This window comes from Falco naumanni, chromosome Z (genome assembly GCF_017639655.2).
Source record: "Falco naumanni isolate bFalNau1 chromosome Z, bFalNau1.pat, whole genome shotgun sequence".
NCBI lineage: Eukaryota > Metazoa > Chordata > Aves > Falconiformes > Falconidae > Falco > Falco naumanni.
In genome coordinates, this window is record NC_054080.1 from 56,701,311 (window position 1) to 56,724,783 (window position 23,473).

Genomic DNA, 23,473 nt, shown 5'->3' on the forward strand with positions numbered 1-23,473 from the left:
AGCAACTTTATTATGCCAACTAATTAAGACACAGGCAGGATGAAGTTTTCCTCAAGCAGCAGGATCCCATCACAGGATTCAACAGGCTGTACCAAGTCAGATGGGAAGTCATGTGGGGTGAGACTCCAGGGCTGGTGGTGACCCACACCCACATGTGGGCTGCTGGTCCTGGGCAGGGATGTTCTTGGGGATTTTATCTTTTTACATTCTGTAGAGAAATTAAGCAGAAAAAGCAGAAACCTAGAAAGGTTGCCTTCTGCTTTCTTTTCTGAGATTTTGTATTTCTTTACCATTAAAAGATTCAAAAGCTCTGTAGGTTACGATGGTCAGCTCTGCTGTGCTATTCCTTGATCTACCACCAGCTGCAATTCTATCATGGAAGGAATATTTCAGCATGTTTTGACCTGGAAGTAAGGAAAGAAATTACTTTTTATTTCTTCAGGTTGATATAGTGAAGTGGCTTTGAGTTTCTTTGAAATGGAGTTGAGGTTTACATTCTGTGTGCTACCAGTTAAAAGGAAGAAGTCTGCTCCAATGAGAAGTCACAGTTATCTGATATTATTTTCTTGGTTAAGAATTAAATATATTTCATAGGCTGGCTTTTGCATTGTGATTACCATTGCTGTCCTGCTGGTTAAAAAGAAGACTGCAACAAGAAAAACCTTCTCCTTCCAGATGTGAAGACAAATAACAGAGAAGAAAGTAACCAAGAACAGCCCAAGACTAACACAGGCTGAAAGGTTTGCAAACCAGAGGCCTTAAATTTGATTTGAGCTATACATTGACCTCAGGGACTTGTGCACTTCTCTGCTGATTAGGTTTTTGATACTTCTGGCTTTTGCTTTCTGCTAAACATTTATTTCCATGGAAACAGACACTGTATTAATGAAAACAAAGAAGCAGGTTCTAAAAACTAACATTTAAAAAGCATTCAGCAATTCGTACCTGCTTATACAGAAAGGTACTAGTTGAACAGCAAACCGCATCTACACGGTCCATCTGCCCACAGAGGTGTAAAATTTTGGATTGCAGCAATTAGCCTGGTGGTACACTCATCTGCTGCTCGCAGAAGGGTTTGTTTCAAAAAGGCTATTCTCAGCTGGCTGTAAAGGACATTGTACTACCTCGAGGTGTGACCAGCCAGAGGGTGTCAGTTCAGAGAATGCACAATTGCATCTCACTTCAATGCTTCATCAGTAAAAATTATTGACATTAAATGGTCAGTGCGTGAGTTTGCAGGGTAGAGCTCTTCAGAAATATAGATTATGCTCTCCCAGTTTCAGTTTAATTTGTTAAACATTGTTGTTTTCCTTCACATTAGGCTTCTGATTATAATCATCCTAAGCAGATGGGGATGGGGCTGTGACTGAGAGAGTTCAAGATGAGATGTTGTGAATGGTTTTGTACCAGTATTGGTACATACTGAAAAATATTTCAGTAGTGACAAAGCATGGAAGGTGAAGATAGAGAAGGCAACCTTGGATTTAATTTCTCCCTTCTGCTATGTGGTGCTAGAAGCAAATCACAAACTTTCACCCACAGCCAAGGTTCCCTCCAAGCCCTGGGAAAGTGATGCCACCTTCCTTGCCTCTTGATAGGCAGGCATCACATGCACCTTCACGCCACTCCGTCCTGTGTGATGATGATGTCGAGGCAGCGCTTGTCAGGGCAGAAGGGACTGGTTGGTGCTCTCTCATCACGGTTTGTTTTTCACATGGTGAAGCCCTGCTGGCATCTTTTCTGGTCCTCTGGATAAGGTGAAAAAACTTGAGCAATTACTTCTTTTCTTTTTGCAAAGGGGAAAAAGAAAACAGCCAACCCTAAAGCTTGGTAAACTGGAAGACCCTGAGCTGTCGAAGCCTCAGTGGTGGGGACCCCTTCACCCGCCCTGGGAAATGCTTTTAAGCTAGGATCTTGCTTTTGGTCCCTGCCTGAGCTGTAGCACCAGCAGGCCCTGCCTGGCCATGGGCCCCACTGAGCTAGGGCAACCTGCAGGCTGATGTCCGAGCATGACCTTGGCCATGTCCCTGACCACATGGCCATGCCCTGGTCATTGCCATGGACCTGTCCTGCTGCCACCCACAGCTCCCAGCTCTCCTGCCCTTGTCCTGCTCTTCGTTTTCCCTCCCTGACAGATTGTTCCTGTGCTCAGAAACATCTGTCCTGGAAGCTTCAAATTATGCCTTGATTTCTACTTGTAATATGTCACAGTTGCATTAATTTACAAGGAGAAAAAAGTAATTAAGACGCCTGAAGTACCTGGTTATTAATGAAATGTGTTCCTTGTGCAGTATTCATTGTTTTATATAAACTTGTTTTAAGTTTGCGAATGATTTCAGTTCTTCCAACATACCAAAGCCTGGGATGTGTTTCCAGCATGCTGAGATGGCATGAAAATACTCCATTGCTACATATGTGTTTACACTCAGGATCACTTCTGTCATAAAATGAAGAAGCTGATGGATTGCTTAAGGAAGTATTAGTGCAAAGCATCATTCTCCCACTGAAACCCAAGAAAGCTAAATACCTAACATCCCCAAAGTTTGGGTTTTTTTTTTTTCCTGTTTGCTTAAATTAATTTTCTTTGGTGAGATTTGCATTTTGATATAATCCAAAGATTCCCGTCAGGCTTGAGATACACTAGGACTGTACAGAGATTCTTGGATAAATGTTTCCTCTTCTGTAATCTACTAAAGTCTGGAGAAGAAATAGATGCATTGCTTTACCGAGGGGGTGGTCAAACCCTGGAACAGGCTTCCTAGAGAAGTGGTCGGTGCCCCAAGCCTGTCAGTGTTTAAGACGCATTTGGACAATGCCTTTAACAACGTGCCTTAACTTTTAGTGATCAGGCAGTTGGGCTAGATGATTGTTGTAGGTCTATTCTATTCAACTATTCTATTCTTTTTCTTTTCTTCTTTTCTTCTTTTTTCTTCTTTTCTCTTTTCTATTCAATGCTGTTCTGTTCTAATGACAGTGGAAAGCAATAAAACATAAACAAAACATTGAAGGTAACAACTGAGCAAACAGGCTTTTAAACTATTTAAAAATTTCATTGGAGTGTTTCTAAAGCAAAAGGTAAGTATCTTTTCTAGTGTCTAGTGATGCCACCTGTGTCTTATTTTGCATGCCCTCATGGTCATTGTCTTCATGTTTCTGGCAATTCTATAATTCTTTTGTTTTGCTGGTTTTGTTTGTTTTTTGTTGATTTGGATTTGGGGATTTTGTTTGGTTTTTGTTTTCTGTTTTTTCCCCTCCCCCCGCCCCCCCCCCCCCCCCCCCCCCCCCCCGCATGTATATTACAGAGTAATTCAGTTTCACAGTTTTATTTCTGTTTCGGGGCGGGGGGGGGGAGGGGGAAGTCTGTGTTGTATCAGAATATCTGAAGTCTGGAGTTGGAGCAGGAAAGGACTTCTGGCACTTAGGGAAGCCTGACATATTGAACCAGCATCATGCTGCAACTGCCTTCTGATGCTTTGGGAGGAAAGGAGGTCAAGGAGTAAGATCAGTCAATATTCTGAGGTCTGTAAATGTTCATAGCAGCCTGAGAAGGGAAATCAAATCACATGGCATTTAGCCAACACATAAACAGAGGGAATGGAAGGAATGGATGTAAATTTGGTATCCAGAGTGGAACAGGATGATTCTGTAATGGGGTTTATACAGTAAATATTGTTATTTCCAATTATAGCAACATATATTTTTCATGTCTTTCAGTAAAGATTCTAAAAGCTGTCTTTTTCTAGTATTTTTCATATGAACTACCTTTCCCCCTATTTCTCCTGTGTCTTTGACATACTCATTTTCAAATCTTGGGATATTTCAGACAGGAATTTTGGGATCCAGTGGAACTCTGCTGAAGAATGAGCACTAGCAAAATCACAGTGCTCACCTGCCTTAGGACCGGGTATGTCCCAAGCCCAAACCAAACTTAAAACCTCACTGTAGACAATTCCCTTCCAAAGCTGTTGTATGGGCCCACAGACAACGCAGAGAAAAGACAAAAGTGAAGAATGTTATACATAAGATTCTCTTCAAGTTAGCTGCAATTCGTTCCTCTCTGCATCAGCATTTCAGTGAGGGCCAGGCTGAGGGACGGCTTTACTGAAGTGTGTGTTCATGACCACTGTGAATCCTGATCTGCAGGTTTAACAGAAAATTGCAAGTCAGACATATAGAGATACAAATGCATAGAGATACAGGAGTACCTCTATTCCTTTCATGCCTTATACTGTTTATTCTCTTTAATGGAAGCCTATCACAGTGGGCTTTACAGAAGAACATGAATTTCAGACAAAATCCGAGTGAGCTTGACTTTTCTTTCTTTCCTCCAGAGCATTAAAAACAGTCTGCTTTCCGCTCACTGCACACCTTCAGGTAGATCCTGTAACTGCTGATAGCCCCAAAATATTTCCTATTGTGATGTTGAAATTTAGACTCTGCTTATGCTACATCGCTATTCACATGAAAGTAGGAGCAGTCAGGTAAATGTAAATTAGAAGAAAGTATTGTTCATTAAAAACAGAAACAGGCTACTACATAGCTCAAAGGATCAATAGTAAGATCTGGCAGTTCGATTTTGGTTCAGGTTGAAGGAAATAAAAGTTGAGTTTGAATTTATTCAGACAAGCATTGCTACTGTTTGTCGTTTGCTTGACGTTCTACAAGAAATACTGACAACTTAACTCAAATTCCTTTTGGACAGGTATCCTCAGTGCAAACCTGGAGGTGACTGGGATGCCCAGAACATCTGAAAAGACTCATGACTGAAGGGCACAAAGAGCAAGATATCCTTTTAGCCTGTAACAGTAGTTTATCCCATTTAGACTTGGAAATATTTTCATGAGTACCGGGTCATTTACAAACAAAAAATGAAAATTCAGCTGTGTATCTCCTGCAACAAACATTTTGTTGCCATTTTGTAATAGCCTGTGCAAGCATTAACACTTATATAAACAGGACTGGGGATTTCATTTAGCGTTCCTTCTACCTGTCTGACTCCCAGCCTGGAGTCCCCCAGGCATGGGCTGCTTGACCTGCCAGTTTGAGATCCATTGCTTGAGAAGGCAAATTTCCCCGGGCTTTCCTCCCCCTGCTCCCCTGCAGTGATGAAGAGCCCCTTGCTGGAATGGAGACACCGCATGGCCAGAGGTGGCCTTCAGAGGCTCCATGGACTAAAGCAGTTCCTCAAGGCCCTCTGTAGCCATGTCTGCAAGACCTGTCATCAGGCTGAAATTAATGTCTGTGTTACAGAGCAAGAGATGCTTCTGAGAGATCTCATGAATTACTTTATTGATCATGAAAGTAGGTATTTTTTAAACTTCCTAATAATTCCTCACTGAGTTTAATTTTCATTTAAAATTTTCCCTCAAGGAAGTCAAATTGGCCTTGCTAGCTAAAATCTTGAAGACAAAATGCAATCCTTTGCAAAGAAGGATCATTTAGTACACAGTCAGTGGGTTACTGCCTTTAATACAATTGAGTCCAGCGGAAAACCTTGCCAACAACTACTGGGTGTGAAGCCTGTCAGAAGAAAGCCGACACATTTATGTGAGACAGAGTATTTTCTGGCAAAACTAGAGAGGAAAATAGGCTCACCAGTGGACATGCAAAAGTATAATACATGTGTGATCTTACTGAAAATGTTTACCCCTGCGGTGAGTGCAGTCTCCACAGAAGAATGTTCTCTGTACTTCTCTATATCACCAAAGCTAAAAAGCGTGTACTGAATTGTCATGTTTATCTTTCCAGCATTTTTCAGGACTGAACGCTGTAGTCAAGTCAAACAGGGACATCATATGGTGTACTGCCAGACCTTGCGCTCACTGAAGAGCATGCCCCCTGTGCTTGCAGTTCAACCTGGACAGACAAATAAAGGCCAGCCTAACTCAAACAGGGCTGTCACCTGATGCACCTCAGTGCTTATTACTGAAGTATATGGTAAGACTGAGGTGGGGGCTGATGGCTGGAAAGGATGACAGGAGGTTAGAAGGCATGATATGTTGGAGATGGTCTTCTGGCAAGTTCTCAGGGGACCTTTTGTTCTCTTTTTGAGTGGCAAAGTGTGATGTTGCCTCATATGAATAATATTTTTCTTTGAAAAGATAGTCGTGTGAATTATGTATGGTAGATATATTTTGGAGTTTAAAATTATGGTCCTTTAATGAAGCTGTCACTGTCTGGCACTGTGTTTGTTTATCCTGTGTCTGGACAGAAATAATTCAGAGATAAGTTAAAAAACATTTTGCTGCGCAAGCTCTTTTAGTTTGAAAATAACTAGAGATCACTTTTTGCTCAATGACTCCATGGGCTGAACAGCCCCAGGGAGACCACTCAACGGGCATCAGGCACGTGAGGTGGCTGGAGGTGAAAGACACGCCATTACACAGCGTAGGGGGCTGCCTTTGTTACGTTGTAGGATTAATGTCTGTGATTCACTTTACCTATCTAATATTGCTCTGGTTGATCCCACAGAGCTACATGAAAGGAGGTTACAGCAGCAAGTGGAGAGGAAAGCAGCGATGTGGACATCTGCAGGGAGAATACCATGAACTCTTGGAAAGCGGTGAGAAAGCCAGCCACCACTGCCTGTTACCAGAGAGGTAATGGGATTGTTTCCCAAGGTCAGAAGTATTATCAGGCAGATGCTAGTCCATTAAAAGAAGCAGTCTGAAGGAAGAAAGCAGCTCTCTGTGATCAGAGGAACAGAGGCCCAGGCAGAACAGGCAGCAAAGCTACTTGCTGAATTCAGCAGGGATGTCACAGATAGGGATGAGGTGCTTGTGCTCACCTGAGCTCTGAGAGGTGATGAGCTGCCCGCTCACACAGCTGGGCCTACCAAAAGTTTGCCTCCTTTATTAACCTCTGTGCACCATCCAGGGAAACATGTTCACCTAGAAGAGGTGCTTTGAACCAACTTCAGGAACTGTAGCAGCCATGTCTCTCAGGTGCTAACTTGCAATAGGACCTGGCACATCTGGAAAAGCAGACGACAGAATAACTGCATGGCACCTCCTAAGAAAAAACATGCCACTTGAGTGCTTATGAAAAATAAACTCAAGCTTCTTCCTTTAACCTACAGCTTGGTGGCTGTGTCTCATGTTGGCTGAACCCAGCGTTTATGTTCTGGGAACCAGAAGGAGGCTTTGAAGTGAGTTTGAGTGACATAGGAGAAACATACAGTAATAACCTTTTCAATTTGTTTACTCCTAAGCAGAAATAATCAACTCGCCAGAAATAGGGCATGCAAGCCTTTTTTTTTTTAACCTGTCCATCTCAGGGAAATCATCACCCTCATGTACCTAGATTCTGGTATGGGCTCTGCTACACAGTGTCTCTGTACCTTCCAGATTCTCAAGAAGTAGTGAAAAATTTGATTAATGATGCAGGGTAAATGATTTTCCTATAAGCACATCGAGATTTAGATTTTGTCACACAGAAACAGCAGAATATAAGGACCCATGAAGAAATGGCACAAAAAGTTACATCCAGTGGTGCAGCAATGGAAGTTGGTTTAATAAGCGTTTCCAAAGCAGAATTAAAATGTTCTTATTTTGGTAAGATTGCCTTTTATGTAGTTTAAATTAATTGTGAAGTTTTAAATACCTATTTTAATTACTGCTTCTAAGAATTTAAGTGCACTGACATTGAATACTTACCATCTTTTGTGCATCTGCAGAATGTCAGACATGCCCAGCTTCCCTGCTTTGTTCCTTGACCTTAAGAACTGCTCAAAGAAACTTCAAGAACTGCAGAAGCACTGGCATGTCCCTAGGGTTGCACCAGCAGGCAACAGCACTAATAGCAACAAGGCGTCCCAATCTCTGAAAATGAGAAGCCCTAAGTGAATAGTCAGACAACGCCTTTTTCCACCTTCTTCTCTGTTCCATTTCACATTAGAAGGACGGAGGAGTTGGGAAGTAAAGCTGCACAATGAAGCAGTAATTGCTTCAAGTTCGTAAGGCATCCAAGTGCCTATAAAATTGATTTCAATGGAAGGTGATGGACAGAAGAGCAGCTATGCTGGAAGCCCAAAGGGAGTATGCACATAATAGATACTACTACAGTAAAATGGGATATAAACAATAATGCAAATAACACAAGTGGATATAAATTCACCTTCACCAGAAACTATGGCTGTTTCAGAGAAAGAAAATTACTTTTGGCATATAGATAGTTCTCTTTCATTTGCAGTGAATTTATGTCAGTATTGGGGTCTTCTCTGTATTTTTGTCTCCATCTCCCGGTGTGAGAATAGCTTATGTAACGGTTGTATTCACAGGTGGCAGATGACACAATACATAGCTTAAAACTGTCAATCTCATCAGAAGTGGTAAATGTAATGAAGCATCAGTATATGTCACCACGGCAATGGATTGTGCATGAAAATATGACACTGAATACAAAGCACAAACTCAGGAAGCAGCTGCCCAAGATGGAAGTTGTCATGAAAATGGTCCTTGTCTCAGGTACAGTTTCCAATGCAAGTCTTCCGGTCACTTCAAAAAAGGAAGGACTTCATATTGCAGTTATTTGTTGCGATTCAGCCTTTGAAAGCAACTTGGCATATTGTGGGAAGAAAAACACAAGCTGTCATCATCTAATTGGAGAAGAATTTTGCTTTTACTATGTCTGCTGTGGTCATAAAAATAAGGAAGAAGTAAAATATCATGCAGCTTGGAATACAAGCTCCTTATAACAGAGGCAGAGGAATAAAACTATTTTACCTCAGAGTCAGATCAAGGCAGAGAGTTCAACATGTTCTTCAACACACCCATTTCACTGTGTGAACGTAGAGTCAGAAGTATGGTAAACATTGCCACTTTCACAACACTCTCAAGTAAAGCAAATGGAGAGAGGACTAGTGTCTGGAAAGCAGATGTCCTCCGCGTGAGAAAGAAGTGGAGATACAGCCTGCACCAACCTTCTCTCATTTGAGGAGAGGGTGAGCTGTTAAGGGGAAATAATGGAGTGGTGCTGCAACTTCCAGTTAACTTCTGTTTCATGTCGTGTTTAAATAGTTGTTGGATAAAATCATTGACTTTCCCCACACAGAACAAGAAGGCTGCATCTGGATAATCCTTCATGGCATTTTTGGGTTTTTTTTAATTAACAAAGTTACCCCAAGCATAAACATGTCCCTTGATGTTTAAGCACTTAAAATTTACAACTGCACAGTCCCAAAGCACAAAGTTCTGTTCCCACTGAATGGGATGTCCAGTTTCAATAAAGCAGAACTAAGTGAATGCTGGCTGGTAACTTCTTTCACATCCTCTGCTTATTTTCTGTCTCATCTACCTTCTATCCTTTGTTCAGCGCAGCACGATTAGGGGTGAGGGACTCCTAGAACAACATACAATTCTACTGCAAAGGAGTCAAAACTGTGTATCATTCACCTCTTTGCCTGTCCTGAACTTACTTCCCCTTTTTCCTTATGGTCAACACACACACATAAGTACTTTTGCTAGCCTCTTTTGTGAACCTACAGAACTTGATTTACAGCCATGTTTCAGCTTACAGTTCAAGTCCCTATTCAGAACTGAAAATGGATTCTTTTGCGGGAATTTTAAAATATTTCAGAGGTTTTTCAGGGGGGAAACTATGACACTAGTCTAAATACCCCTTTATAAAAATTTCTGATTTTGTTTTTAGCATGTTATGGCCTGTTTTATAGACCAGACAATATGTTCAGTAAACCCTGTTGTGCAAGCATTTTTGTTTTTAATGAAAAAGTGACAGTAGATTGTACATTATTAATAGAGCCATTAAGGCCTTCCTTGGATGGTTGTCAGGACTAAGCATGTACCAACAACTTCATAAGGGCACACTATTCTGAGGCTTACTGCTGCATCAGCTGTGCCTTTGTTTTACAGTACACAGAAGCTGTGGCAGTATTTGTCATGACACACCCTGCCATGTCTGCCTCAACAATCACTGAACAGCCAGCTTTATTCATGAACTGAGTGAGTGAAGAGTATGCTTCCAGGGCCAGAGAGGTGGCGGTGAAACACCCTGACGCTTCTGTTCAAAAAGCATTATACATGACAAGGAAAATAGAAAGACGTGTGGGTCTGAAAACAGCCAGCGCACTACTTTGCATTAAGGATCAGACAAATTTAAGCAGGAAGCCATTTATATTAATGAATAAAAGGGTTTGCATTTTCTTTGTTTCTTCCAGGAGGTGTGTGAGGGGCACAGAAGGAATATTAATAGCATCTGAAAGGCATAAATGCTGTTAAATGTTATTCATCTGGCCAACTTACACTGCTGCCAACTTCCCAGAAGAAGCGGATGCAAGAAGAAAACCTGCCGCTATTTACTTCACTTTGCTTATCTTTCCCAGTGCTCAGGCTACACCGTTTCAAATTTACTAGACAATTTTCTGAAATTAAGGTAGGAAATGAGTTAATTTCTCTCAATATTGATTGTAGCATTGTGCTTTTGTGTATTGTCCAAAAGGTATTCCAAGTGCTTTGCATGCCAATTTGTACTAGAAGGGAATCCTGTATAAGAGAAAGTGTGCTTCCACCTTTAACATGGATTTGTACATACCTTCAAAAAGGATTTCCTCCTCTTTTTTCATAAGATTTTGGAAGCTTACATGTGACAATTTACCCAGAACCTTTTTCTTCATATAGTGATGTGCTGAGATTACCAGACAAAAAAAATCTTGAAAAATACAGTAAAATAATACAGAGCAAGATAACAATTAGAAAACTACTCTGCGCAGAAATTAATTCAAATCCTAAGCAGAATAACAGGACCAATGGTAGCAGAGGCATAGGCATGAATTCACAGTCATAAATCAATTTTAATCTAACGATAAAAATAATTGCATTTTTTCTCAAAACTCAGAGGGGAAATTGAAAGTATTTTGATATTACTTAAACCTGATAAAACAAAAATTGCTGCTAAGAATTTGAATGTGTTTCTTCATGCAAACAGATACTCTCATATGTTTTATACTTATTTACTAAAAAAAAAAAAAGTTATTTTAATTTTTAACAGACACATTGGTCTTTGTAGTTAATACTTTTTCTCCAGCTGAACACTCATCTGTAAATAATGAGTTCTTGAAAAATAAATCAAACTGGGTCACTGGAAAGTCATGAGGCACTCTGGGGATGGGTAACATCATACTGTGCCTTTCACACCTAAGTTGCCTGTTTAAATCCAGTCCAGGCCAGCAGCGACTGAAGCCTACTGCCAGATGTTTCTTGTCTGGCATAATGGGTTGGTAGACTTGTTTGCAGTGAAAAAATAACATTTACATATGGACTTGTGAAACTGTCACTAGAGAGAATGGTTTCTGCAAACCAAACTATGCTGTATCACAGAATCACAGAATGACTGAGGCTGGCAGGTACCACTGCAAGTCATCTGCTCCACCCCCCCTGCTCAGGCAGGGCCACCCAGAGCCAGTTGCTCAGGACCATGTCCAGATGGCTTTTGAGTATCTCCAAGGCAGGAGGCTCCACAACCTCTCTGGGCAGCCTGTGTCAGGGCTCAGTCACCCTTACAGTGAAAGCGTTTCCTGATGCTCAGAGGGAACCTCCTGTGTTTCATTTTGTGCCCATTGCCTCTGGTTCTGTCACTGGGCACCACTGAGAAAAGCCTGGCTCTGCCTTCTTTGCATTCTCTCTTCAGATGCTAATTTGCATCAATAAGGTGCCTTTGAGCCTTCTCTCATTGAGGCTGAACAGTCCCAGCTCTCTCACCCTCCTTTCGTATGTCTTATATTCCAGTCCTTTAACCATTTTAGCAGCCCTCTGCTGGACATGCTCCAGTATGTCTGTTTCTCTTCTACCAGACAAAGCCCTCCAGATGTATCTCGCTAGTGCTGAGTAGAGGGGAACGATCACCTCCTTGGACCTGCTGGCAATGCTCCACCTAATGCAGTCCAGGATATTGTTAACCTTCTTTGCCACAGGGGTGCATTTTTGGTTCATGTTCAACTTGGTATCCATCAGGACAACCAGGTTACTTTCTGCAAAGCTGCTTCAATGTGCCCCTCAGAGATCTGTGGTATCTCTCTGAAATACAGGGTCTGACATTCAGACGGGGCATTCACTGGGAATTAAATGTTTGAAATTGCTAAAACTAAGCAAAGCTGACTTAACTCAGTGCAGAGCTAATACACACAAATGGACACAAGACAATTTTATAAATAGCTTTTCAACTGAGCTAGAAAAATCTGAAGCAGTTAACATGCTCCGAGGCAGTACAAAGAGATATGATGTAGACGCTTACTGAGAACCACACCGTTCAGATAACAAAGAAATGTTCTGTTTACAAATCAGCTCCTAGGTTTGCACATTTTTTACTCAATATGTGTTCAAATCAAAGTTTTGATTTTCCAGAGTAGCAACATTAACTGTAAATATGTAGTTTAAAAGTTTACACTACCACATCTTAGTGCATCACAACCCTGATACCTCAAGGTAATACTTAAATAAATTGACTTATAGGTTGGCTGACTGCCTGCATAACTATCGACTCTGCTTCAGTCTCCACTCTCCTGCATTACAACCAGGAACTGGAATGAAGCTTTGGCAGCCATCAACAGGTCTATAGTCTCCGTGCAAGGTCTGTGTGGAGAACCTGTACCAGCAGCACGCCACAGTTACCGCAAAAAGGAACACTGGGTGCTTGTAGTGGGTGATTCTGTTAAGTGGTACTGAGGCACCCACTTACTGGCCTGACAAGGAAGCACATGAGGTATGCTGCCTTCTAGGAGCTTAGATCCAAGGTGTTGCTGAGAGCATACCACAACTTGTCAAGAGCACAGACTGCTGTCCTCTGCTACTCTTTCACGTGGGCACAAACGACACCACAAGCCAGAACCTGGGCAGAATCAAGGAAGACTATAAAACTCCGGGGATGCAAGTTAAAAATTTTGGTGCTCAAGTTATTTTTACTTCCATTTTACCAGTAAGAAGAAAGGGCGCAGCTAGCAATAGACATATAATGAATATGAACTTCTGGCTTCATGGCTGGTGCTATCGTGAGGGCTCTGGTTTCTATGACAGTGGGACATTCTTTGACTATAGCATGTTAGGGATGGATGGAATCAATCTGTCTAGAAACATGTATGGGAATCTCAGGCAGCAGTCTGGCCAGCTTGGTGAGGTGGGCTTTATACTGAAGGACTTGGTGTCCAATGTGGCAATGCTCACGCCATCACATCCAACTGTGGAATAAGCCGTCCCAACCGCAGCAGCAATATTTGTGCCTTAGCTGTCTCCCACGATGAGTGCCAGGTGGCCAGCCACCTCAATGGTGCGTGTGGCTGTGGTGGATCCTCTTGCACCCCTCCTGGGCAACAGGCGTGCTTGATGGCCTCTCTGAAATGCCTGTACACCAATGCACGCAGCATGGGGAATAAACAGAAAGAATGAGAGACCTGTGTGTGGTCACAGCGCCATGACCCCATTGCAATTACAGAGGCGTGGTGGGATAGCTCGCATGACTGCAATGCTGTCATGGATGGCGGTGTGCTTTTCAGGAAATACAGGCCAGCAAGGCGAGGTGGTGGAATTGCTCTTTATGTGAGGGAGCGCCTGCCGTATCGAGCTCTCCCTAAGGATGGGTGCAGAACAAGTCAAGAGCTTATGAGTAAAGATTAAGGGGCAGGCCAACATGGGGGACACTGTTGTGGGTGTTTATTACAGGCCACCTGATCAGGAAGAAGTCGTCAATGAAGCTGCCTACAGACAACTGGAGGTAGCCTCAGGGCCTGTGATGTCCCTGGGTCTCGTAGGGTACTTCAACCACCCTGATATCTGTTGGAAAGGCAACACAGCCAGGCACACAGTCTAGGAGGTTCCTGCAGAGCACTGATGATAACCTTTTGATGTAAGTGGTGCAGGAACAAATGAGGCTATGTGTGCTCCTAGATCTTCTGTTCACAAAGAAGTGCTGGTTGGGGATGTGATGGCTGGGACCAGCCTTGGCTGCAATGACTGTGAGATGGTGGAGTTCAGGATCCTGCGTGGAGGAAGCAGGGCAACAAGTAGGACAGCAACTCTGGGCTTCAGAAGAGTTAACTTTGAGCTCTTCAAGGACATGCTTGGAGGAATTCCTTAGGTCAGGGCCCTAGAAGATAAGGGAGGTCCAAGACAGCTGGTGAATGTTCAAGCATCACTTCCTCCAAGCTCAAGATTGGTGCATCCCTATGAGTAAGAAATCAAGCAAAGGGGGCAGGAGACCTGCATGGATGAGCAAGGAGCTTCTGGCAAACCTCAAATGGAAGAAGGAAGCTTACGGGATGTGGAGAAATGGACAGGCCACTTGGGAGGAATATAGGGATGTTGTCAGAACATGCAGGAAGGCAACAAGAAAGTCTAAGGTCTGTTTGGAATTAGATCTGGTAAGGGAGCTCAAGGACAACAAGAAGAGTATCTTCAAGTACATTAGTAGGAGAAGGATGACTAGGGAAAATGTGGGCCCACTGCTGCATGAGGTGGGTGCCCTGGTAATGAAGGGCACAGAGAACGCTGAATTACTGAATGCTGCCTTTCACCACCAAGGCTGGCCCTCCAGTTTCCCAGACCCTGGAGGCAAGAGAGGAAGTCTGGAGAAAGGAAGACTCCCTTGGTCAAGAAGGATCACGTTAGAAATCACTTAAGCAAACCTGACATCCACAAATACATGGGCCCCGATGGGTTGCAGCCCCAAGTGCTGAAGGAGCTGGCAGATGTTATTGCTAAGCCACTCTCCATCATCTTTGAAAGGCCATGAAGAGCAGGAGAGGTGCCTGAGGACTGGAGGAAAGCCAATGTCACTCCAGTCTTCAAAAAGCACCAGAAAGGGGGCCCAGGAAACTACAGGCCAGTCAGTCTCACCTTCATCCCTGGAAAGGTGATGGAACACATCCTCCAGGAGGTCATCTCTAAGCATGTGAAGGAAAAGGAGGCTATCAGGAGTAGTCAGCATGGATTCACCAAGGGGAAGTCATGCCCGACCAACCTGATACCCTTCTGTGATGGAGTGACTGGCTGGGCAGACGAGGGGAGAGCAGTGGATGTTGCCTACCTTGACCTCAGCAAGGCTTCTGACACTGCCTCCCACAGCAGCCTCCCAGGTAAGCTCAGGAGTGCGGGTCAGGTGAGCGGACAGAGAGGTGGGCTGAGAACTGGCTGGACGGCAGAGCCCGGGGGGCTGTGATCAGCGGCGCAGAGCCTGGCTGGAGGCTGAGGCCAGCGCTGTGCCCGGGGTCAGTGCTGCTCCAGTCCTGTTCAACTCGCTCATCAGGGACCTGGACGCAGGCACAGAGTGCACCCTCAGCCAGTTTGCTGGTGACACTAAACTGGGAGCGGTGGCTGATACCCCAGCAGGCTGCGCTGCCATTCAGCAGGACCGGGACAGGCTGGAGAGCTGGGTGGAGAGGAACCTCATGAAGTTCAACAAGGGCAAGTGTAGGGTCCTGCACCTGGGGCGGAACAACCCCACGCACCAGCACAGGCTGGGGCTTGGGGGTTGACCTGCCAGAGGGCAGCTCTGTAGAGAAGGGCCTGGGAGGTCTGGTCAACAGCAAGTTGCCCATGAGCCAGCAGTGTGCCCTGGTGGCCAAGGCGGCCAGTGGGATCCTGGGGTGCGTGAGGAGAAGCATGGCCAGCAGAGGCAGGGAGGTTATCCTTGCCCTCTGCTCTGCCGCGGTGAGGCTGTGTGTGGAGTGCTGTGTCCAGTTCTGGGCTCCCCAGTTCAAGAGAGACAGGGAATTACTGGAGAGGGCCCAGCAGAGGGCTATGAAGATGATGAGGGGAGTGGAGCATCCCCCTTATGAGGAAAGGCTGAGAGAGCCTTTCCTCTTTAGCCTGGAGCAGAGAAGACTGAGAGGGGACCTTATCAATGTCTACAAATATCTTCAGGGTGAGCGTCCAGAGGATGGGGCCAGGCTCTTTTCAGTAGTGCCAAGCAACAGGACAAGGGGCAATGGCCACAAACTGAAACACCAAAAGTGAATATGAGGCAGAACTTGTTTACTTTGAAGGTGACAGAGCGCTGCAGCAGGCTGCCCAGAGAGGCTGTGGAGTCTCCTCTGGAGACATTAAAAACCTGCCTTGGTGCAACTCTGTGCAACCTGCTCTAGGAGAATCTGCTTTAGCAGGGAGGTTGGACTAGATGATCCCCTTGCAACTCTGACCATTCTATGTGATTCACGCCCACTGAGGCCTATGGACACATATTTCCTGAAAGAAAGAGAAATGTTTATTTTATTGCTTAATCACTTCAATTGTTATTAGGTAACAAACTGTACTTTTACTCCAAGGTATTATTTTGCTACTTCATTTTTATTATTCTTATTTTAACATTTTTTTAAACTTATTTTAACATATTTTAACATTTCAGATCTTCTTCATCTCTGAAGATACTTCTGTGGTATTTGAATGAGTTTTTATTTTACATTCAGGACAGACCACAGTGGACCTCTCTACAGGAACCATTCCTGCCCTTCTGTCCCTACTATAGAAAGATTTTTGTGAAACTCATAAAACAAGGCCATATCTATTGAGCTATATTATCTCTTTATTATGAAAGACCAACACCACATTCTTCAAAATTACTGGAATTTTATTTGCCTCAGGCTTATGATTTGCAACCAAAGACATTGTGCAAAGAAAGCAAAGATTAAGTACACTTTAGGGAAAAGGTGATAATCACACTGGTAACATAGAAGATCAGTCTCATGAAAGAAGCCATCCATTACACTATATAGATTGCAATATTCAATAGCATTTTTTTAACCCAACTTTTTTAATAGAGGAAAAAAAAATTAAGCCAAAGTTTACTGTAGACATAAATTTGATACAATTCAAAAAGCATTTTTTCTGAAGATCATCAAGCGTAAAGTGGAAAACTGTATATGGGACAAGGTGAATGAAGGCTAACTACTGTACATTTATAAGCTATTAAACAAAGTTGCATATGTACCACAGTGTAAAAAACTAGTACAGAACAAATAAAAACTTTGAAAACTGCCTGATGAAAAATAAAATAACCAGTGGCTTTTAATGGCTTCTCCTGGTTATCAATGCTACAAAAGACTTGGTTTTTTACCTTTCTGATGCCACTGAAAAATATCCTGTCAAATGATAAAACCAGGCACAATCAAACCATTACCGAGTTACAACCAGGCCATAGAAATATACTATCAACCCACATTTTCCATCAAAAGCTTTTTTATGCTGTTGTTTTGTTTTTAAATCTTTTGAGGCCTGTTTGGTCACAATATGTTACATTTTTTCCTTTTTTACACCATGATATCATACGTTTGTCTGGCACTATCCTAAAGCTAATTTATAGAGAATGAGAATACAGAAACAATCCAAGGTCTATTTGACAAAATGAATTCACTGGGTGTAAGTAGGAGAAGGGAGAAGAGAAGGGGAAGGGGTCAGTTCTGCCAAGAAAATAAACCCTACGGATCACTCATCATCACTTCCGCTTGCTTCCGACTGGTCCTAGAGGTAAGAGACACAAGACAAGTCAGAAATTCTTTGCCAGCTATGCTGTGGAATTTGTTAAAGAAGGGGGGAAAAAAAAGAAAGTAAAAGGAAGAAAGGTGACAAACCAAAAATCAAGATAACCTTTAGAAAGGTATTATGTTATCGAATATTTGTCTTTCATGACAATTCACTTAATTGCTGTAGACTTCTTTAGAGAAGGAAAGACACGGAGTCAGGAAGCACCAGACTCTTCCTTCTACCCAGACATAACTGGGAAAAGATCTGTTTTCATTTGTTGCACTAGTAGAATCATCCACCAAAAAACACCCAAAACAACCCCAAACCAAAAAAAAAACCACATACACCCAAAAAATCCCCAAGCTAAGAGGTTTTCATCTGTGGACAAAAGCAAACAGACCATGCGATTTCAGTGTTCAATGAAATCAGGAACAGCTCCAAAAATAAGCTCCAAACTTCTTAGACTTCTTGTCTTTCAGCACTGGAACCAGATCTCATAAGCACACCCAGTTACAATTAACACCCCCTCCCAATTCTCTCAAGATGATCAATGCAGATTAAAAATGTGCTGAAGCATGAATAGTTGAGAATTCTGACAGCAAGCAGGACAGGGTAGAGACGCAATCACTGCAACCACTTCCACAGTCTCAGTGAACAAAACTTACATTTTCATCTTGATCCTCATCACTATCATCATCACTCACGACAGGCTTGGCTTTTGCTCGGCTTTGCCTCTTCTTGCCTTTTCCTTTCTCCCGACTTTTTTCATCCTTCTTATTTAGCTTGATTTTGACTTTAACTGATTTTGCTGCAAAATTTTTAACAGCATATATGAACATAACTTTCACTTACGAACTTTTAAATCCTGTCTCTGTTCACAGAAATTCACCCCTGGTAGCAGCCTGAAAAGATACTACCCTCTGTCCTTTATTGGGACTGTGAAACAATGAAGCAGAGGTATTTGCTTTTATTTCTCTACTTCTTCATAGTTATAAGAATAATTTGTATTAAACTATAAAGAATAACTTTAAGTTGACCATATGCATCTGTTTCTCATTCTTGGAAAACAAGGTGTCTACAGGTAGCATACTGTCCTGTGAGAAGATGCACATCTAAAAATAACTTTCTTCCTTGCACAGAGATGTTTATCTTTTGTACAAACAGAGTTCTTTTATTTTAAACCACAGAAATGCTAGGTGGAGGTGACTGCAGACTTTGAGTTGACATCTTTCTGAAGAACATGTTAAACTCCTGATTCCAGAATATCCACTCATTTCCAAATGAACTGCTGAAGTTGCATGATTTGCACACCCGCCTGACATACTTGGAAGAGTAGCTTAGGGCCAAGTACTACAGTTTCTGTAACCTGGCAGATGGGGCAGCTGGAGAGTAAGGACATACTGGGTGGCAGAAAGTGGAATGAAGGGATTCCTCCTCTTCCACCGTATCATGTTTCCAAGTCCGCAGGGACTGAATGAGTGTCACCTCCTGCTTCTGAAACAATCAGGAATTCCACTTAGTCCTTCTTACACTGAAGAACATTTGTAACATCTTCTGGTTCTTAACCAGGTCATGAGTTTTACATGTCACACCATGCCTGAAGGTTGGCCACCCATGGATAAACACTATCTCCAACCTTTCCAGGCACCGCTATTTACAAATAACATGAATGGCACTAGAAGGGCTTATAAACACTCGTGGACAGTCAGATCTGCTTCCACAAAGCACCTCTGTGGTGTGTTTCTTGCTTAAAAATGGTCTACTAAACTTGAAGAAGTATAGCCAGAACATACAGACAAAAGACTTAAACTAAACGTTAACATCAAAAGTAGCAAACTTAGTAAGAAGTTACTTTCACTAATGTAAACCAGAACCTTAGAATCAGTCTCCATGCAGAAACTATAAAACCTCCCCTTCTATCCCAAGATGTACTTTCTTTTTGGTATTTAGCAGGGGACTCACATTCTGATTCTGATTCTTCTTCTTCATCATCCTCTTCATCATCATTGCTTTCATCCTCACTTTCTTCTTCTTTGGCAATCTTCTGTCGTGCACTTTTGAACACAGACTGAAGAACAATGGAATCCTCATAGATCTACAGTATGAACACAAACCTATGTCAGAACTGTGAAGTCAAGCAATATCTAAAATTCCAAGCATAGACCTTAATTTCCAGTGCAAACCCAGAGTATACAGGCTTTTCAAATACTGAGCAACCATGCCTGCTGCCTGAATTTTTCATGCTCTAGTTTGTCAATAGTAAGTCACAAAAATACAATTCATATTATATAAGGGTGTTTTTCTTATTATTTTCACAACCACAGGAACTACTGTGTATTTTCATTAGATCATAACAGCCTTAAAAAAACCTGTCAAAGCAACAAACTTCAGCAGTTAGCACCTTAATTAAAAAATGGGTTATAGTCTAGCAGTACAGTTGCTAATGACAAATGCCTAACCCTCATGTTAATTATCCTTAGTTTTTTCTGAAATATAAAGTGGTTACAAGGAAAATAATTTATCCTAAGCAGCTTATCCCTTCCTCTCAGGTCTAAAAAGACTGAAGAGTGTGGGGGCTGGGAGGTGAGGGGGAATCAGTGCTTGTTCTAAACTCAGCACCTGTTCTCAAACATTCCATAGCTTGCTGAGTATCTTGGGTACATCTGATTTTCTCTTTAACCTCAATCATGAGAGGACTCCCAAGAGTATGAGGACTACATTTGGCTTGTAACACATTTCTCAGGCTAACAGAGTAAAAATCTTGTTAGTCTTGCTGAGCATCTGGTCCTTTGTGATCATAACATGAACTTTTCAAATCGCTGAGGTGGCATGGAGGATAAAAGCCTCAGAACAGAAAGTCTGTCTCTCCCTGAAAACCCCTCATAAGGTTCCAGCTCAGATGGAACTGCTTTGCTCCAAGGAAAAGCAGCATGCATCATACTAACAGAACAAACATGTAGAATTTACTTCAAGTCACTGTGTACTTAAACAACTGCCTGAATTAGCCTTTTGGTTTTGGGTGCACACACAAATAACTAGTTTACTGAAGTAAACTGGCACCTCAGAGCAAAGGTGGACCTGAACTGTTCTTTGTAATAAAAAACGGAGAACTGCTGCAGAAGTACCCCACAATTCACTGGAAATCAAAATGAATGGCATGAAAATTTACCAGAAAGAAACCTAAATAAATAAATAAATATTCTTACATACAAGTTATTTGGGCTTCATGCTATAAAAAGTAATACTAACTCTGGTAATTAATGTTGTGTCCTGATTTTAGCTGGGGTACAGTTTACCTTTTTCTTCATAGCTGGTACAATGCTCTGTGTTTGATTTAATATGAGAATAAGGTTGATAACACACTAATGTTTTAGCTGTTGCTAAGTAGTGCTTACACTGAATCAAAGACTTTAAGTTTCCCCTGTTCTGCCAGTGAACAGGGGCACAAGAAATTTGGAGGGAGCAGAACCAGGACAGCTGACCCAAACTGGCCAAAGGGATATTCCATACCATAAAGCATGACGCTTGGTATACAAGCTGGGGGGAGCTGGCCAGGAGAGGCCAACTGGTGATTGGGGACTGGCTGGGTCAGTGGGTGGGGAGCAATTGTATTGTGCATCACTTAGGTCTTTTTGGTTTTTCTTTGGGGTTTTATTCCTCTCTTTCTCTTTCTACTTTTCCTTATGATTATGATTATCATTTCAATTATTAAATTGTTCTTACCTCAGCCCACCATTTTTACCTTTTTCCCAGTTTTCCTCCCCATTCCACTGAGGGACAGGGGGTGGTGCGTGAGCAGCTGTGTGGCACTTAGTTGACAGCTGGGGTTAAACCACAACATGCTGGTATATTGGAATAGAAAATAGCACTGTGGTAGTCTAACACAGGTCGGGTTATTTCCAAACAGAGCAGCAATATGTACTGAACACTGCTGCCCAAACTGGATTATTCCCGTCAGTTCTACCACCTCTGCTAACAAGAGACCAGTTTCCCATTATCGACTTAAGTCATTTTGATGAGAATAATTTCATTATCTTTCCCATTTAGCTACTGATTTTTCTTTGCCTCTTTTTACCTCCTTTACCAATTCCTACCATTTTCTGAAGTCTCAGTGATACTTTTTGGTATTAGCTTTCCTTCACTTTTTTTTGTTGCATTTCTTATTCTTAGATATTTATAGCTGTTTTATTGCTATGTTACTAAGCAGTAAACTGGCAACTTACATTTGGACACGTAACAAAATTTTGCCCCACACCTCCTACCATCATTAATTTTCTTATTAAAATATATTTTTTTAGCTCATTTATTTATAGTTTGTTTCCATAAAATGGCAGACAATAAAAATACTGCACGTACATAGTATGGAAAACATATTATATCTTTATATAGTGAAAAAAATCACAAATTTATGAGCTGCATTCAACAATCCTGCATAATTGATTACAGCTCAATTTAATTTTTAATTCTAAAATTTTAATATAAAATCCTTAGTTTAACTAAGAGTCATCAGTAATGTTTAGGAATTTGAAGGATGTATTACTATTGGCAGCATAAGCCTTCAGCTTACTTTTACTAAGGTTTCTTCTAGCATTCTTTTTTTTCTCTTGCACATTACAGGAGTTGCCTTCATGTTTTCTGTTTCAATTTGATATTGTGCTTGCATGACACCACTTGCACCTCATCTATAAAAATCATCACCCATGACTATGCTTCACTGTATTCTAAGACAACTTTCTTATCTGTCATCCAGCTTTTGTAGTCTTTCCTTCTGTGTCGGTGTCCTGTTCTGAATTCACAGCACTGAGGACATTCATGTGTGTAAAACATCTGTTTGAGATGAGAGATTTTGCCTTCTAACCCTAAGACTCATATGGGATTTACTATTACTGTCTCTTAAAATGGACACTGATTTTTGACATTAAAAAAATAATGAATAAATTACCAGAGGGTTCAGAGAGTATTAAACGTCATACAGAAAGCTTTACTGCTGGACAAACCTTGAATTTGTATCTTCCATTAGCAGAACCGAAGAGTTCACTACAAAGTATTTTCCCAACATCCCATCCTAAGCTGTACCGTTACATCTGCTCCTTCTGTCGTTCACTGTAGTAAACCCAGGCTGGTGTATCACTCTACATGCACTCCCTTTTACCATAGATTCAAAGTCTTACAGTAGCACTAAGCTACACACAGATCAGAAAAAAAACCCTGATCTCAGAATCAGAGTCAAAACCAATTTCTCTGTGTGCACACACTGCAGCTGTGTCCAGTGAATTCTGGATGATTCTAATAACTTGGGCATTTTTCTCTAGCTTTTTCTCTAGCTCAAGTAACAATGCAAACACAGGGTTTATACCATAATATAATAATCCACAAGCACTGAAAACATTAGGTAGGGGAAACCTGTATGTTTAACTCAAAGGTTCAGACCTGTGATCCCTCCAAATTGAATGTCTGCGCATTGTGACACAGCAACATGACATCTTTCTCCAAGTCTCCAAGACTCCGATACTTATGGTTGCGAATTCTTTCCTGTTGCATTTGTTGAGGAAATGAAGAGAAGTATGGATGGACAGTGGTGCAGAAAGAAAAACAGCAGACAGGACACTGAATTAATATTTCAGTTCAACACTTTAAAAGCTTTCTCTAAAAATTTCACCTAAGTACCTGTTTAAAAGAAGCAAAGTCTTAAAACATATTATTATTACTCAAAAAAGTACACCATGATAATAGAATAAAAATTAAGCAATTGCTGTGTGAACTGGTAAAGACAAAAGTAACAGAAATGGAACTCTTTACCAAAAGAGTTCCAGTTTCTTCTTTTTACCACAGAAACAAATTAAGCCATGACATGAATCAAAGTCATAGGGTTATGACATCATCTGACATGCAACAAGCTGCCTAAACCTCATCTGCCAAAACTGTGTTTGGATCTAACCTGGCTGCTTCAAGATGTGATGCTAGTTTAGGGATGAATATACTCCCCTAGAGCCATTAAACACTGCAAACAC

General features: G+C 41.8%; 1 protein-coding gene across 5 annotated transcripts in view; it reads right to left on the minus strand.

The window, feature by feature from the left end:
• Positions 1-16,551: 16,551 nt before the first annotated feature.
• The window catches only part of SMARCA2 (SWI/SNF related, matrix associated, actin dependent regulator of chromatin, subfamily a, member 2), a 120,410-nt gene continuing 113,488 nt past the window's right edge, over positions 16,552-23,473 (minus strand). For all 5 annotated transcript variants that reach the window (XM_040579072.1, XM_040579068.1, XM_040579070.1 and 2 more), the window contains 4 exons: positions 22,893-22,994; positions 19,425-19,557; positions 18,128-18,270; positions 16,552-17,459 (listed from right to left, as the gene is read on the minus strand). In XM_040579072.1, coding sequence (XP_040435006.1) covers positions 17,424-17,459; positions 18,128-18,270; positions 19,425-19,557; positions 22,893-22,994 — 414 coding nt within the window. In that variant the 3' untranslated portion in view covers positions 16,552-17,423. The remainder of the gene's footprint in view (positions 17,460-18,127; positions 18,271-19,424; positions 19,558-22,892; positions 22,995-23,473) is intronic.